At 49.4% G+C, this 14,248-nt stretch overlaps 1 protein-coding gene across 1 annotated transcript in view; it reads left to right on the top strand.

The window, feature by feature from the left end:
- The first annotated feature begins 6,204 nt into the window (after positions 1–6,204).
- Positions 6,205–14,248, top strand: part of LOC129472149 (uncharacterized) — a 45,480-nt gene continuing 37,436 nt past the window's right edge. The window contains exons 1-4 of the mRNA XM_063631133.1: positions 6,205–6,497; positions 6,927–6,942; positions 9,461–9,691; positions 10,173–10,317. Of these exons, the coding sequence (XP_063487203.1) occupies positions 6,205–6,497; positions 6,927–6,942; positions 9,461–9,691; positions 10,173–10,317 (685 nt within the window). The remainder of the gene's footprint in view (positions 6,498–6,926; positions 6,943–9,460; positions 9,692–10,172; positions 10,318–14,248) is intronic.

Below are 14,248 nucleotides of genomic sequence, written 5' to 3'. Positions count from 1 at the left end.
CCTTCACCAGTGGTTAAGCATCGTCTTCTTGATGCTGACCTCATGATAGTGAGTTCTCATGAGATTTGCTTGTATAACAGGATGTGGCACCTCTTTCCTTTGTTTGTCTTGCTCGTTCTCCTGCTGTATGAAACATCTCCTTGCCCCTTGGCCTTCTAGTATAATTGGGAGGCACCTGAGTCCTCCCAGAAGCAGAAGCCACTATGCTTCCTTTCCAGCCTGCAGAACCATGAGCCAATGAAACCTCTTTTCTTTTTGATCATACAGAAAGTTAGTACTGTGAAGTCAAGCTATGAAATGCCTTCAAGGCCTTTTCCCCATTGTCTTGGCAAGCGGCACTCAGCTTCTTTTCATGCAAATATCTGAAGCCTGTGTGAATTTTTTCCCTGAAAATGGACTTTTCTTCTTTTACGACATTGCCAGGCTGTGGCACAGATAGCTGACAATGTAGAAGCAGGTTCAGAAGTGGGAAAAAGACAGAGGTTGGGAGAGTTGGGAAAGCTTAAAAGACAGCAAGATGAGGAAAAGCTTGGACCACTGTAGAGAATTGTTATATACTTGTGATCAGAAGGCTGACAGAAGGATGGACAGTGAAGGCCAGACTTAAAAGTTCTCAGAGGAAAATCAGGAATTTCCTGTGAATAGGAGCCAAAGTTACATTTGATTGGCCCAACAGAGGCTGCAGAGTGACCCTGCCCTGGAGATCTGTGAAACGATGAACTTGGGGGTGATGATTTAGGATGTATCTTGTGGAATGAACATCTAGGCAGCATAGCTCAAGAGGTGGCCTGTCTGCATCGAACAGCCTGTGTTATTATGTATGACCTAAGAAATGACCTCAAGTTGGAACTTCTATTTAAATGAGAAGCAGAGCTCAAAAGTTTGGAAAATTTGCAGCCTAGTCAAGTGGTCAAGAAGAAAAGCTGATTTTCAGGGGGTAAATTCAATAAGGCTTAGAGTATTTGCACAAAAAGGAGCTTAGTGCAAGTATCCAAGAGAAAGGGTAAAAGGCTTTGAAAGCATTTCAGAGACCTTTGCAGTAGCCCTTGCTATCACAGGCCCTGGGTTCTAGCAGAGAAGAATGGTTTCCTGGGCCAGCTCCATGGCCCTGCTGCTGTGTGCATCCTCAGGACGCTGCTGCCAGCATCCCTGCAGCCCCAACTCCAGCCATGGCTGAATGATGCACAGGTACATCTTGGGCCACTGCTTCAGAGGTAGCTCCAAGCCTTGATGGCTTCCACATAGTGTTAAGCCAGCAGGTGCACAGAGCAAGAGACTAGAGGCTTGGGAGACTCTGTCTGGACTCCAGAGGATGTACAGAAAAGCCTGGGTGTCCAGGCAGTAGCCTTTCCAAGAGGCTTATGGAAAACCTCTACTAGGGCAGCAAAGAAGGGACATGTAGGGTTGAAGCCCCCTCAGAGGGAGGCTCCGTTCTCCAAACCCCAGATTCATAGATCCAGCAACAGCTTGCACCCTCAGTGTGGAAAAGCTGCAGGCATTCAACAACAGCCCTGTCCATGAGAGGCAGCTGTGGGTGCTGAACGCTGCAAAGCCATGGGTGCAGATCTGCCCAAGGCCTTGGGAGCCCAGCCCTCACAGCCCTGTGCCATGGATGTGGGACAAGAATTCAAAAAGGGTGATTTTGGAGCTGTCGGATTGAATGACTGGCCTGCTGGGTTTTGGATGTTCATGTATCCTGTGAGTCCCATCTGTGTTTTGTTTTTCTTTGTGGCAATTTTTTTTTCTATTGGCTGGGAATGCTTACCCATTGCCTGTACAATCATTGTGCCTTGGAAGTAGTTAACTTGCTTTATAATTCAGAAACTCAGGGGCAGATAGGATTGTAGCCTTGTCTCAGTTGAGACTTTGGGCTTTGGACATTTGAGTAAATGCTGGAATTATTTAAGATTTGGGGGACTGTAGGGAAGGTGTCATTGTATTTTGCAATGTGAGAAAGATAGGAGATTTGGGGGACCAGGGACAGAATAATATGATTTGGCTCTGTGTCCCTACCAAAACTCATGTGGAATTGTAATGGGAAAAGTTCAAGGTGGGGACTGGTGGAAGGTGATTTAATCATGGTGGAGAGTGGAATTTGGAAGGTAGGGGTGGTGGGGAGCATGGGGGGCGATTGTGTTGGGGTTGTGGGGAAAGGCAGAGGTGGGGGGCAGATTCTTCACAAATGGTTAAACACCATCTTTTTAATGCTGTCCTTCTGGTAGTGAGTTTGCTTCATGATTTAGGAGCTTTGAGATTGGATGAATACTGGCCTGCTGGGTTTTGGATGTGCATTGGGCCTGTGGTCCCATTTGTGTTATTTTTCTGGGAAATTTCTTCCCTTTGGAGTGAGAAAGCTTAGCCAATGCCTGTACCATCATCGTACCTTTAAAGAACTCCATTTTAAGTTCAGGGACTCATAGGCAGAAGAGACTGTAGCCTTGTATCAGGTAAGACTGAACTTTTTACATTTGAGTTAATGTTGGAATGAGTTAAGGCTTTTGGAAACATTTGAAAAGGCATGACTGCATTTTACTCTGTGAGAATGACATGAGATTTGGGGGAGGGGGTCAAGGTCAGAATAATATGGTTTGGCTGTATTTCCCTAGAAAAACTCATGTGGAATTGCAATCCTGAATGTTGGAGGTGGAGCCTGGTGGGAGGTGATCTAATCATGGATGGGAGGTGGGTGGGGTTGGAGGGAAAAAGGGGTGGGTAGGGTGGTGAGGAGTAAGCTGGCTGTAGGGTGGTGGGAGGGTGGGGGTAGTAGGAAGGAGGAGTAGCCTGCTGCAGAAGCAGAGGCTCGTGGAAAACCTCTACTAGGACAGTGCACCTGTGGCTTTGCAGGGTGTAGCCCCCATGGCTGCTCTCATGGGCTGGGCTGGTGTTGAGTGCTGGTAGCTTTTCCATACTGAAGGTGCAAGCTGTTGATGGGTCTATGAATCTGGGGTCTGGAGGACGGTGGCCTCCTGCATAGGGGCTCCAAGCCCATACTTTTCTTCTGCACGGCCATAGTAGAGGTTTTCCAGGAGGCTCAGGCTCTGCCTCAGGCTTCTGCCTGGAAACAGTAGGGAGTGGAGGTGGGTTGGGGCGGATCCTTCACCAATGATTAAGCACCATCTTCTTGATGCTGACTTCGTGATAGTGAGTTCTCATGAACTTCCTCATAGTGTTAAGCCACTGGTTGGACGGAGCATGAGACTAGAGGCTTGAGATCCTCTGTATAGATTTTGGAGGGCGTATGGAAATGTCTGGGTGTCCAGGCAAAAGCCTTGCAAAAAGGCAGAACCTCATAAGTAACCTCTACTAGGGCAGTGCAGAAGGAAAATATGGGGTTGGAGCCCCCACACTGGAGGCCACCATCATGAAGACCGCAGATTAATAGACCCCACAACAGCTTGTACCGTCAGTGGGGGAAAGCTACAGACACTCAACACCAGCCCAGCCCATGAAGACAGCTGTGAGGCATGAACCCTGCAAAGCCACAGGTGCAGAGCTGCCCAAGGCCTTGGGAGCCCAGCCCTTACATCCCTGTGCGCTGGATGTGGGACAAGATCTCAAAAAGGGTAATTTTGGAGCTGTAGGATTGAATGACTGGCCTTCTGGGTTTGGAGTTTCATGGGGCCTGTAAGTCCTTTCTGCGTTTTGTTCTTTCTGACAAAATTATTCCTTTTGGCTGGGAATGCTTATCCAGTGCCTGTATAAGCATTGTACCTTGGAAGTAGTTAACTTCTTTATATTTCAGAGGCTCATGAGCCTAAAGGTCTGCAGCCTTGTGTTACTTGAGACTTTAAGCTTTGAACATTTATATAAATGATGAAATGATACAAGACTTTGGGGGACTGTAGGGAAGCTATCACTGTAGTTTGCAATGTGAGAAGGACGTGAGATTTGGGGAGCCAGGGACAGAATAACTAAATTTAGCCCTGTGTCCCTACCGAAATTCTTGTGGAATTGTAATGGGGAATGTGAAAGCTGGGGCCTGCTGGAAGGTGATTTAATCATGGTGGAGAGTGGGAGTTGGAAGGTGGGAGATAGGGAGAATGGGGAGATTATGTTGGGGGTGAGGGGTGAAAAGTGATGGTGGCGGGTGGATCCTTCACAAATGATTAGATATAATCTCCTTATTTCTGTCCTTGTGATGGTGAGTTCTCTTCATGATTTTGGAGCAGTGAGATTGAATGGATACTGGCCTCCTGGGTTTTGGACTTGCATTGGGCCTGTGGTCCCATCTGTGTTATTTTGCTGGGAAATTTCTTCCCTTTGGACTGAGAAAGCTTACCCAATGGTTGTACCATCATTGTATCTTGAAAGAAAAGAACACCCTTTTAAATTCAGGGACTCATAGGCAAAAGGGACTGTAGGCTTGTCTCAGATGAGACGTTGAACCTTTTACATTTGAGTTAATGCTGGAATGAGTTAAGACTTTTGGCAACTTTTGAAAAGGTATGATTGTATTTTGCTCTGTGACAAGGACATGAGATTCGGAGGGGTTAGGGTCAGAATAATATAGTTTGGTTGTGTTTCCCTACAAAAACTCATGGGAATTGTAATCTTGAATGTTGGAGATGGGGCCTGGTGGAAGGTGATTTAACGATGGATGGGAGGGGGTTGGGGTTGGAAGGAAAAAAAGTGGGTAGTATTGGGAGGAGTGGGTTGTCAGTAGGGTGGTGAGAGGATGGTGGGTATTAGGAAGGGGGAGTAGCCTGCTGCAGAGTCACATCCTCGTGGAAAACCTCTACTAGGGCAGTGCTCCTGTAGCTTTGCAGGCTTTAGCCCCCATGGCTGCTCTCATGGGCTGGGCTGGTGTTGAGTGCTTTTCCATACTGAGGGTGCGGGCTGTTGGTGGCTTATGAATCTGGGGTCTGGAGGATGGTGTCTCCTGTATGGGGAGCCAAGACCATATTTCCCTTCTGCACTGCCATAGTAGAAGTTTCCCAAGAGGTTCTGCCTCTGCAGAAGGCTTCTGCCTGGAAACTGGGCGGTGGTGTGTGTGGTGGATCCTTCACCAGTGGTTAATCTTCTTGATGCTGATCTCCTGATAGTGAGTTCTCATGTGATCTGGTTGTATAATGGGCTGTGGCATCTCTTTTCTCTCTGTCTTGCTCCTATTTCTAACATATGAAACATTTCATTTCCGCTTGGCCTTCTGGTGTGGTTAGGAGGGGCCTGATCAGTGTGGGCCTGCTCAGTGGACCTAGTCAGTTGGGACTTGGTCAGTGAGGCCTGTTTAGTGGGAGCCTGGCCAGCAGGGGTCTGCTTAGAGAGGGTCTCATTAGGGGGATCTAATAATGGGGTTTTGGCGAGTGGGGACCTATTGGCAGCCAGTTGTTTGGTGTCTGGTCAGTGCAAACCTGGGCTGTGGGGCTTGACTGGTGGCAACCTGGTCAGCTGGGCTCAGTGGTGGCTTGGTCAGCGTGGGCTGGGTCACTGGTGACCAGGTCAAGGGGTGCTATTCAGTGGAGGACTGGTCACATGGGACCTAGTCAGCAGGGCCTGGTGGGTGTGTCCTCATCATTGAGGCCCTTGTCTGTGGGGCCCTGATCAGGGCAGCCTGGTCAGTGGAACTTAATCAGTGGGGACCTGGTCAGAGGAGGACTTGGTCAGTGGTGGCTTTTGTATCACTGGTCTACGGGGTGACTTCGTCAGCAGGGACCTGAGCAGTCGGTGCCTGTTCAGTGGGGCCTACTCACTAGAGTCCCAGTCAGAGGCATCTGGTCACCTCAGGCCTGGTTAGTAGGGGCCTGATCAGTAGCAGCCTGTTTCCTGGAGGCCTGGTTAGTGGGGCCTCATCTGTGGGGCCGGGCATTGGAGTCGTGATCAGTGGAACCTAATCAGTGAGGCCTTGTCAGTAATGAACTGGTCAGTGAGGCCTTGTCAGTAAGGACCTAGTCAGTGAGGCCTTGTCAATAAGGACCTGGTCCGTGAGGCCTTGTCAGTAAGGTCCTGGTCCGTGAGGCCTTGTCAGTAAGGTCCTGGTCAGTGAGGCCTTGTCAGTAAGGACCTGGTCAGTGAGGCCTTGTCAATAAGGTCCTGGTCAGTGAAGCCTTGTTGATAAGGTCCTGGTCAGTGAGGCCTTGTCAGTAAGGTCCTGGTCCATGAGGCCTTGTCTGTAAGGACTTTGTCAGTGAGGCCTTGTCAGTAAGGTCCTGGTCAGTGAGGTCTTGTCCGTGAGACCTTGTCAGTAAGGACCTGGTCAGTGGAGTCATGGTCATTGTGGGCCTGGCAGTGGGGGTCTGGTTAGTGGGTCCTGGTGATGGGGGTCTAATCAGTGAGGGTGTGGTCAGGGAAGACCTGATGTGTGGGGTCTGGTCAGCAGGAACCTGGTCAGTGGGGACTGCTGAGCGCTGCTTGGAGAAGCCAGGTGCATTGTGCGTTATCGAGGGCCCTGTGGACAGCTGGGATGGCCCAGTGGTGCCCAACGGCCCAGTCAAAAGTGGACAAAGCAGGTTTTTGGATGGACCTGGGAGATCTTGCTCAGAGATTCTGACAGGGCAAAGGTAAAGAAAGGGCCAGAGTGGCTGGAGAGGTGGTCACAGTCTATGGGCTGCACAGGATGGAGGAAGCCAGGGAACAGGCAGGGTGGGCAGTGGGGTGCAGGGAGAGGCAGGTGCATGGTGGGACATCAGACCCTGTGAGGGCTGTGAGGGTGTCAGGTGGGATGGGCTCCAGGTGCACCCTCAGTGCGCTGGGTGAGTCTCACCCCAGGCTCCCTGGACCCCAGCCAGGTGATGTGGTCACTCCCTGGGGGACTGCTCTCAGGCCCCGGCTACCCACGCTGGGCAGTGCTGTCCCATCTCAGGACTGGACTTTCTCAGATCCTGTAGAGGGCACAGCCTCCACCCAGGAGGGGCAGCCCCATGGTGCAGCCTGAGCTCTCCATGGGCCTGGGGCATCCCCTGCCAGCCTTGTGCTCCCTCTTCTCCCAGGTCCCACTTTTCCAGTGTCAGCCAGCAGGAAGGCCCTGTCCTCCCTTCCCCATGTGTCTCCTGGGCTGAAACTTGTGGCAGATTGGGACAGGGATGGTGCTTCCCTCAGGCCCATTTGGGGAGGGGACTGGCTCCTGGCCTGGTGCAGGTCCTCAGCTCTGCCTTGATTGGCTTAGAGTGAGATGGATCAGTCAGTGCCCTGAAGCTGAAGATAAGAGACTGTCCCTGCTGTTGGGAGGCTGGTCTAGGCATGGAGGACTTAACAGGTCCTCCCAGGCTGTCAGGCCTGGGCAGCACTGTCTTGTCTTAGGACTCCGGAAGTCCAGTCCTGGGATGAGACAGTGCTGCCCAAGATGAGTGGCTGGGACCTGACAGCAGTCCCCCAGAGAGTGACCACGTCACACATCCAGGGTCCAGGGATCCTGGCCTGAGACATGCCCAGTGCACTGAAGGTGCACCTGGAGCCCACTCCACCTGATGCCTCCACAGCCCTCGCAGAGTCTGACCTCCCAGCATGCACCTCCCTCTCCCTGCACCCCAGCTGTCCACCCTGCCTGTTCCCTGACTTCCTCCATCCTGTCCAGCAGGATGGGATGGACAGGGGGACAGCCTGTGTGCACATTTCGTGACGAGTGGGAATGACACACCATCTCTGGGAGGCACCATGGTTCCTGCCAGGCCCGACCCCAGGACTCTGTCCTTGAGGTGGTTTTACCAAACCCCAAACCCAGAACTGTGGTTGTGGCTCGGGGGTCAGCCCCTGCTAGTGCCAGGACACTACTGGGAGGCTGGGACCTGACCAAAGCCCATGGTGTCTCTGGCCTGAGGACAAGGTGTCTTGGGACCGTAAGGCCAGGCCACCAATGGCCATTGGGTCATAGGGGCTCAGCCCCAATGTTTGTCCTTCCCTGGCTCCTCCTGGTTCAGTCCCATCGGGGCCCTGGAGCCCAAGACTCAGCATCCAAGGTCCCCTCCAGGAATCCTAACAGCTCAGCATACTTTATCATGTTTCATCTCAGAGCAAAAATGTAAAATTGGATGCACAGAAAAATGACTCAAAGTGCTTAATGACTAGAAGAAATCTAGGAGCAGCAAGAAGGTAATGTGGAGAGGGAGGGACCTCCATGACCGTTGTCTGCAGAGCCAGGGGTAGAGGCACCCAGTGCTGTGGCCTGGCACCACCTGCCTCTCAGAGGGTGGGTGGCACACTGTGCTTACCCAGAGGACAGTAGGCCCGGTCACCAGCTTTTCTACCTGTCCCTGTAAGCATCACATTGCTGGAGGAAAATTTCAAGCCAGAGCTTGGACCATCCCTAGCTCAGGGGTTAGGGGTTGTCCCTTGGTGACCTAAATGAAAACATAGGCCCAGAACAGAGTTCCTGATGCTGGGCACTCATCCATTCTTTGAATCGTGGGAGGGGAGGCCTGATACTAGGTATACCTAACCTCTTTGAGGAACCACAGAGCCCAAGGCTGGAAACCTCCAGAATCCTCCACCCCCCGATCCTCCCTGGGGACCCCTGTGGCCTGTCTCACCAAGCACTCTTCCATCTGTAGATGTCTGGGCTGCTCTACAAGGGAGTCCCCTTTCAGGTGTGGTGCTGGGCATGCTCACTCCTGCTGGGTGTCTAGATGGTGGAAACCAAGGACCTAGGGAAATACCAGGTACAGCCTTTCCACGCTGATCCAGAGCAGGACAAACAGGCCAGGCGGTGTCAGGAGCCCAGGTCTCCAGCTGGAGGGAACATCAACCCTGCAGTGGGAGCAGGGGCCCTGTGCACATCCTAGGCACAGATGGTAATGTAGACACCACAGGTAAGCTGGGCTTGGTACCTACCCCTCCCCAGATTCAGAAAGAAGCCAAACAAGGAGCTTTGCGCAGAATGAAACCTCCTTTCCTCCCAGAAGCACTGCTGACTGGTGGTTGCCATTTGTGGCAGTAAGTCTTTGTTTGTTCTGAGGTTGGGCTGGTTTCTCCTCTTGGCCCTACCCTACAGATCATAAAGGAGAACAGCAAGAGGTCCCCAGCAAACATCCACAGATGGCCTTGGAAATAAGTCACCTTCTGAGAAACATGTCATGTTCTGGGAGGGATAAGGCATCAAGTAAGGCCTATGGGGTTGGAGGATCCCTGGGCAGGTGGGGCAATCCTTGGGGTCTTCCCATGGGAATAGGGAGGTCCTGAGGCAGAGTCGGGGGTTCCACAGGAGGAGTCACAGAGCTACCAAGGGCTCTCCTGTGCCAGGAAGCAGTCAACACCATGGACTGAACACCTGCTGGGCTCCAAGCCCTGGTCCAGGCTGGGGCATGTGGGGCCAGGAGGCAGCTCAGAGTGGGAGGCAGAGAGAAGTGTGCTTAGAGGGCACCCATTTCTGGGTGTAATGTGGTCCAGAGATTTTGGCTGGGAAGAGCTTCCAGAGTTTCATGTGTTATGGAGCTGCTTCCTCTCCCCAGCATCACCCTGCAGGAATGCCAGTGAATATGTTGCCGACATGTAGGAGCTCAGTGCCCTCTTAGTGTAACGGCATCAGCAGATCTGCCTGTGCTTGGACTTCCTGTACTACCCATTCCTGAGGGGCGATGCTTCTACAGGGCCTGTGACTTGGTGCACAACTTCAGGCACCATCATCCTGCAGCAGCGCCGCACCCTCACTAGCCAGGGTGTTGATGATTTCCTCAAGGCCAAGGCCACATTCAAGGTTTCGGACTTCATTGATGCACTTGTGCTGAGCAAGGTGGGCTTCTCCGAGATCTTAATTCAGGAGGTAGAATGGAGCTTGAGATCAAGTGTCTGATCAAGGAATTTGAACTTGATCTGGAGGGCTCTGGGGAGCCATGGAAGGTGCTGGATAAAGGAGTGACAGTCAGCTATGTTTTAGAGATGACTGTAGGAGGCTGCCTGGAAGGAGTGAACAAGAGCCAGGAGACCAGGGAGGGAGCTTGTGGGGCAGGTCTGGAGATGGCAAGGGAGGGATCCTACTTGGATGAAAGGTCTTCAGGAACTGTCTCAGTTTACACACAGGTGCCCTCAGAGCTAGCAAGTTCAGTCTTGCCTCCAGGATGAAAATGGGAAGGAGTTGTCAGACGAGGACATATAAATGGAGGCTGGCATATTCATGAGTGCTGGTGGTGGTCCCGGTGCAGGACTACTGTGGGAACAGGGGTCTCTCCATCCAGGGACATGATGGATGGACCCTACATCACTCCATTCTGCCCTGCCTTTCCCTCCTCCCGTTCTCCCGAAAGCCTCGGTGTATGGGCGCTGTTCATCCTCTGGTGCTGAAGCAGCCAAGAGACACAAGCCTGCCTGGCTGCCTCTTAGGATATGACAGCAGAGCCAGTGGCCTCTACTGGATCCTGTACAACCTCACAAAACACCCAGACATCGGGAGTGCTGCCAGCCCATGATGCAAGAGTCCTAATCCTGAAGACATTGAATGGTGGGTGCAGGGCCTCATGGCCTGTTCCCCAGCCCCTCTCATTGGCTCTGCTCCAGTTGGTGAAGGGGGAAAATGTTTTTGTCAATTCTGCCATGATTGCCTAGCAAGAAAAAGAGCAGAACCCAGAAGCAGTAAAATCAGTTAGTAAAATCAGTTTTCTCTTCTGAACTACATTTCTGCCATCTGTAAATTGAGGGGAATTCCTTCTACCCCACGAGGCTGCTTGGAGAATGACTGACAGTGTATGTAGCACAGGTGCCAGCCAGCAGGCATTTGGTGTCCAGACCACTCTTCCACCTTGATTTTCTGCCTATATTTGCATTTTGTTCCCAAGACCCTCACTCCCCTTAAATTCGCTTTTCTCTCTGATTCCCACCTTATCTTCTATCCATGGATTCACCAGGATCTAAGTAGGTAACAGTCATCTATGCATGTATGTGTATGTATGTATGTTCTCTGTTGGTGTTGGAGTATGGTGTGTGTGTGAGAGAGACAGAGAGTGTGTGTGTGTGTGTGTGTGAGAGAGAGAGAAAGAATGTGTGTGTGTGTATGTGTGTGTGTTGGGGTCACTGAGGGACTGAAACTCTACACACCAGGCTGTAGTCCTGCTCACTGCTGGAGGCGCTGTCAGGGCCCTTGCCATTGACCCTCCAGGTCTCATTCTTGCAGTGCAGGCAGGGCATTCTGGAGGAATCATGCCCTTGGAAGAAGCCCTGAGGAGTGACTGGTGTGTATTGGTGGATAAATACCCCAACTCCCTTGCTCTGGGTGGGATGACTCTGAGGCACATGTTCTATGCTGTCTCTCAGAGGTACCCGGCAGGGCTGAGTCCTGGCTGCCCACAGTGGAAACTTTCTTGATGAAGGTCCCTTTAACTGCTACATTCCATTCCTGTCTCAGTTCCCCACTCCTCTACTGGTGTTGCCTGCAATTAGTATCCTAAGGAAGAACTGGCAGTAGAATTACTGTCCTAGAGTCATCTCCAGATAAAATTTTTATACTTGAATCTTTGCCTCAGGATCTACTTCCAGGAAACGTAAACTAAGACACATATTTTTCTTTCAGCTCCTCCAATCTTCATAGACCTGTCATTGTGCTGTTTTTACCAAAAAGGATCATGAGGATCAGAGAGGAAAAGTCACTTGCCCAAAGTCACACAGCTCAACAGTGGTGGAGTTCAACTTTGACCGTGGGCTGTCTGGCCCCAAGGTGTATGCTTGCTGTTACAGTCTCCCAAGAGACTCCTTTCTTATCAGGCTCAAGTGAGTGAAAGGAGGATGTTAAAGGTAGGGTCTCTGAGGCCTGTGCCAGAGGAACCCCAGCTCATGGCTTGTGCCTGTGTTCTCATTCTCACCTCAGTAAGAGTAAAGTTTATTGAGTTTATTGAATTTAAGTATCTTTAGTGAGATCATATATTATTAGTAAGAACTGGGACCAAACATTTTCTGACTCTAAAAGAGATATTTTCACAGCAACAGATATATACCTATAATTATACAGACACGCATACACATATTTCTTTACTGCTCATAAAAATTAGTCTTTATTAGAATGTGGGATGTATAAATGTAAGAGAATTTTCATGTTAAAACTGACAGATACATTTTTAAATTATCCTAAAAGAAATTTAATTATTTTTCTTCTAGAATTTTCCATTTTTAATGTTATTTTTATAAGAAACTATATAACTTTATTGATAATACATACAGTAACCCTTTGTTCTTCACATTGAAAATACAGTGTATTTTGCAAATAACTAAAGCCTAACTTTGTATTAACATTTTAAATTTTCAATCTTTTTATTATTATTGTACTTTAAGTTCTGGGATACATGTGGAGAACGTGCAGGTTTGTTACGTAGGTATACACATGACATGGTAGTTTGCTGCACCCATCAACCTCTCATCTACATTAGCTGCTCATCTACATTCAGTGCTACATTAGGATGTGGAGAAATAGGAACGCTTTTACACTGTTGGTGGGAGTGTAAATTAGTTCGACCATTGTGGAAGACAGTGTAGTGATTCCTCAAGGATCCAGAACCAGAAATACAATTTGACCCAGCAATCCCATTACTGGGTATATACCCAAAGGATTATAAATCATTCTACTATAAAGACACATGCACACATATGTTTTTTTGCAGCACTATTCCCAATAGTAAAGACTTGGAACCAACCCAAATCCCCATCAGTGATAGACTGGATAAAGAAAATGTGGCACATACACACCATGGAATACTCTTCAGCCATAAAAAAGGATGAGTTCATGTCCTTTGCAGGAACATAGATGAAGCTGGAAGCCATCATCCTCAGCCAACGAACACAGAAACAGAAAACCAAACACCGCATGTTCTCACTCATAAGTGGGAGTTGAACAATGAGAACAAATGGACACAGGGAGGGGAACATCACATAGTGGAACCTGTCAGTGGGTGGGGGGCTAGGGGAACGGGGGAGGGATAGCATTAGGGGGTTTAATAATTTTAAAATTCAATTCTGTTGAAATGTTTACTCCAAGAAGCAATGTGTTTTTCAAAGCTAATCCTGATATATTCAAATCTTAATGACTTAAGTTGATGGAGTGGACTTCTTTTAAATTAGTAATTCCCTAATTTACCTGACTGTTGAAATTTCCAGGTCATATTGAAAATACAGATTATCCAGACTCTTACCTCTGCAGATGTATTTAGTGGTTCTAAAATGGCACCCAGGAGTCTGGATTTTTCCCAGAGGCCCTGTGTAATTCACACTGATAACCAGGCAAGTTTGGGAAATAGTGCCTTAAGCAGATTTTTCATTAAGCAGTCTGCATTTGAAATGAGGATCATTTATCTTCTAATACCCCATGCTTCCTCTTTCTCCTGCTCTCTTTGTCTCCTGTTGTCTTTCAGTTCCTAGAAGCTTTAATTGAATGAAAGTTCCTAGTAGATCTGTACCTACTAAAAACCACACTTCTGAAGCTACGTGGGCACCAGAAGACACAGCTAGTCTACCATGTAAAAAAGGAAAGGTGACGTGTGCCCTGAGGGTGCAGGGGTGAGAGGCAGGGGAATGGAGACCCCCACAGCCAGCAGCAGTGGCCCTCATCACAGCCCTCTGGGAGATATGAAAGGAGGTCAGACATTGGACAGTAGTCTTGCCTTCCTGCTATAGAACACGTTGTTAACACTGAAAAATATGATCTGTTCTAGGGGAATGGTGAAAGCTGACTCTAGCACTTGTGCTTTTTTTTTGTTTGTTTGAGATTGGGTCTTGCTCTTGTTGCCCAGACTGGAGTGCAATGCATGATCTCAGCTCACTGCAACCTCTGCCTCCTGGGTTCAAGCAATTCTCCTGCCTCAGCCTCCCAAGTAGCTGGGATTACAGGCGCCCACAACCATGCCTGGCTAATTTTTATATTTTTAGTAAAGATGGGATTTTGCCATGTTGGCCATGCTGGTGTCCAACTCCTGACCTCTGCCAAAGTGTTGGGATTACAGGCATAAGCCATTGTGCCCGGCCTGTGCTTTTAATTTCATCATGGCACAGCTTCAAAATAATATCTAAGTAGCTGGCATAAAAATGGAAAATTCTGTGTACTTTGATATTAGCAGGCTTCAGATACAAACCAGAATATGATTAAATTGTTTCTTAACCAAACTGAATAATTTTCACATTGGCAGGCCATTGGCAGGCCATTCAGCATCTGGCTCATGTTTGGGCCAGGCTGGGTGCCTCATAAAAGTCTGGAGGGAAATACGGAGGCCAATTCTCCATAAGCATTAGGCTCAGAAATATCCTGCTTCCCAGTGAAAAGTTTGTTGACTTTCACGCCACCTTCATCAAACCAAGGTTGGTCAACACTTTTCACCACTGCCACTGGACACTTTGACTTCCAATT

Source organism: Symphalangus syndactylus, chromosome 22, assembly GCF_028878055.3.
Source record: "Symphalangus syndactylus isolate Jambi chromosome 22, NHGRI_mSymSyn1-v2.1_pri, whole genome shotgun sequence".
Classification (NCBI taxonomy): Eukaryota; Metazoa; Chordata; class Mammalia; order Primates; family Hylobatidae; genus Symphalangus; species Symphalangus syndactylus.
This window is presented reverse-complemented; position numbering and strand designations above follow the sequence as displayed.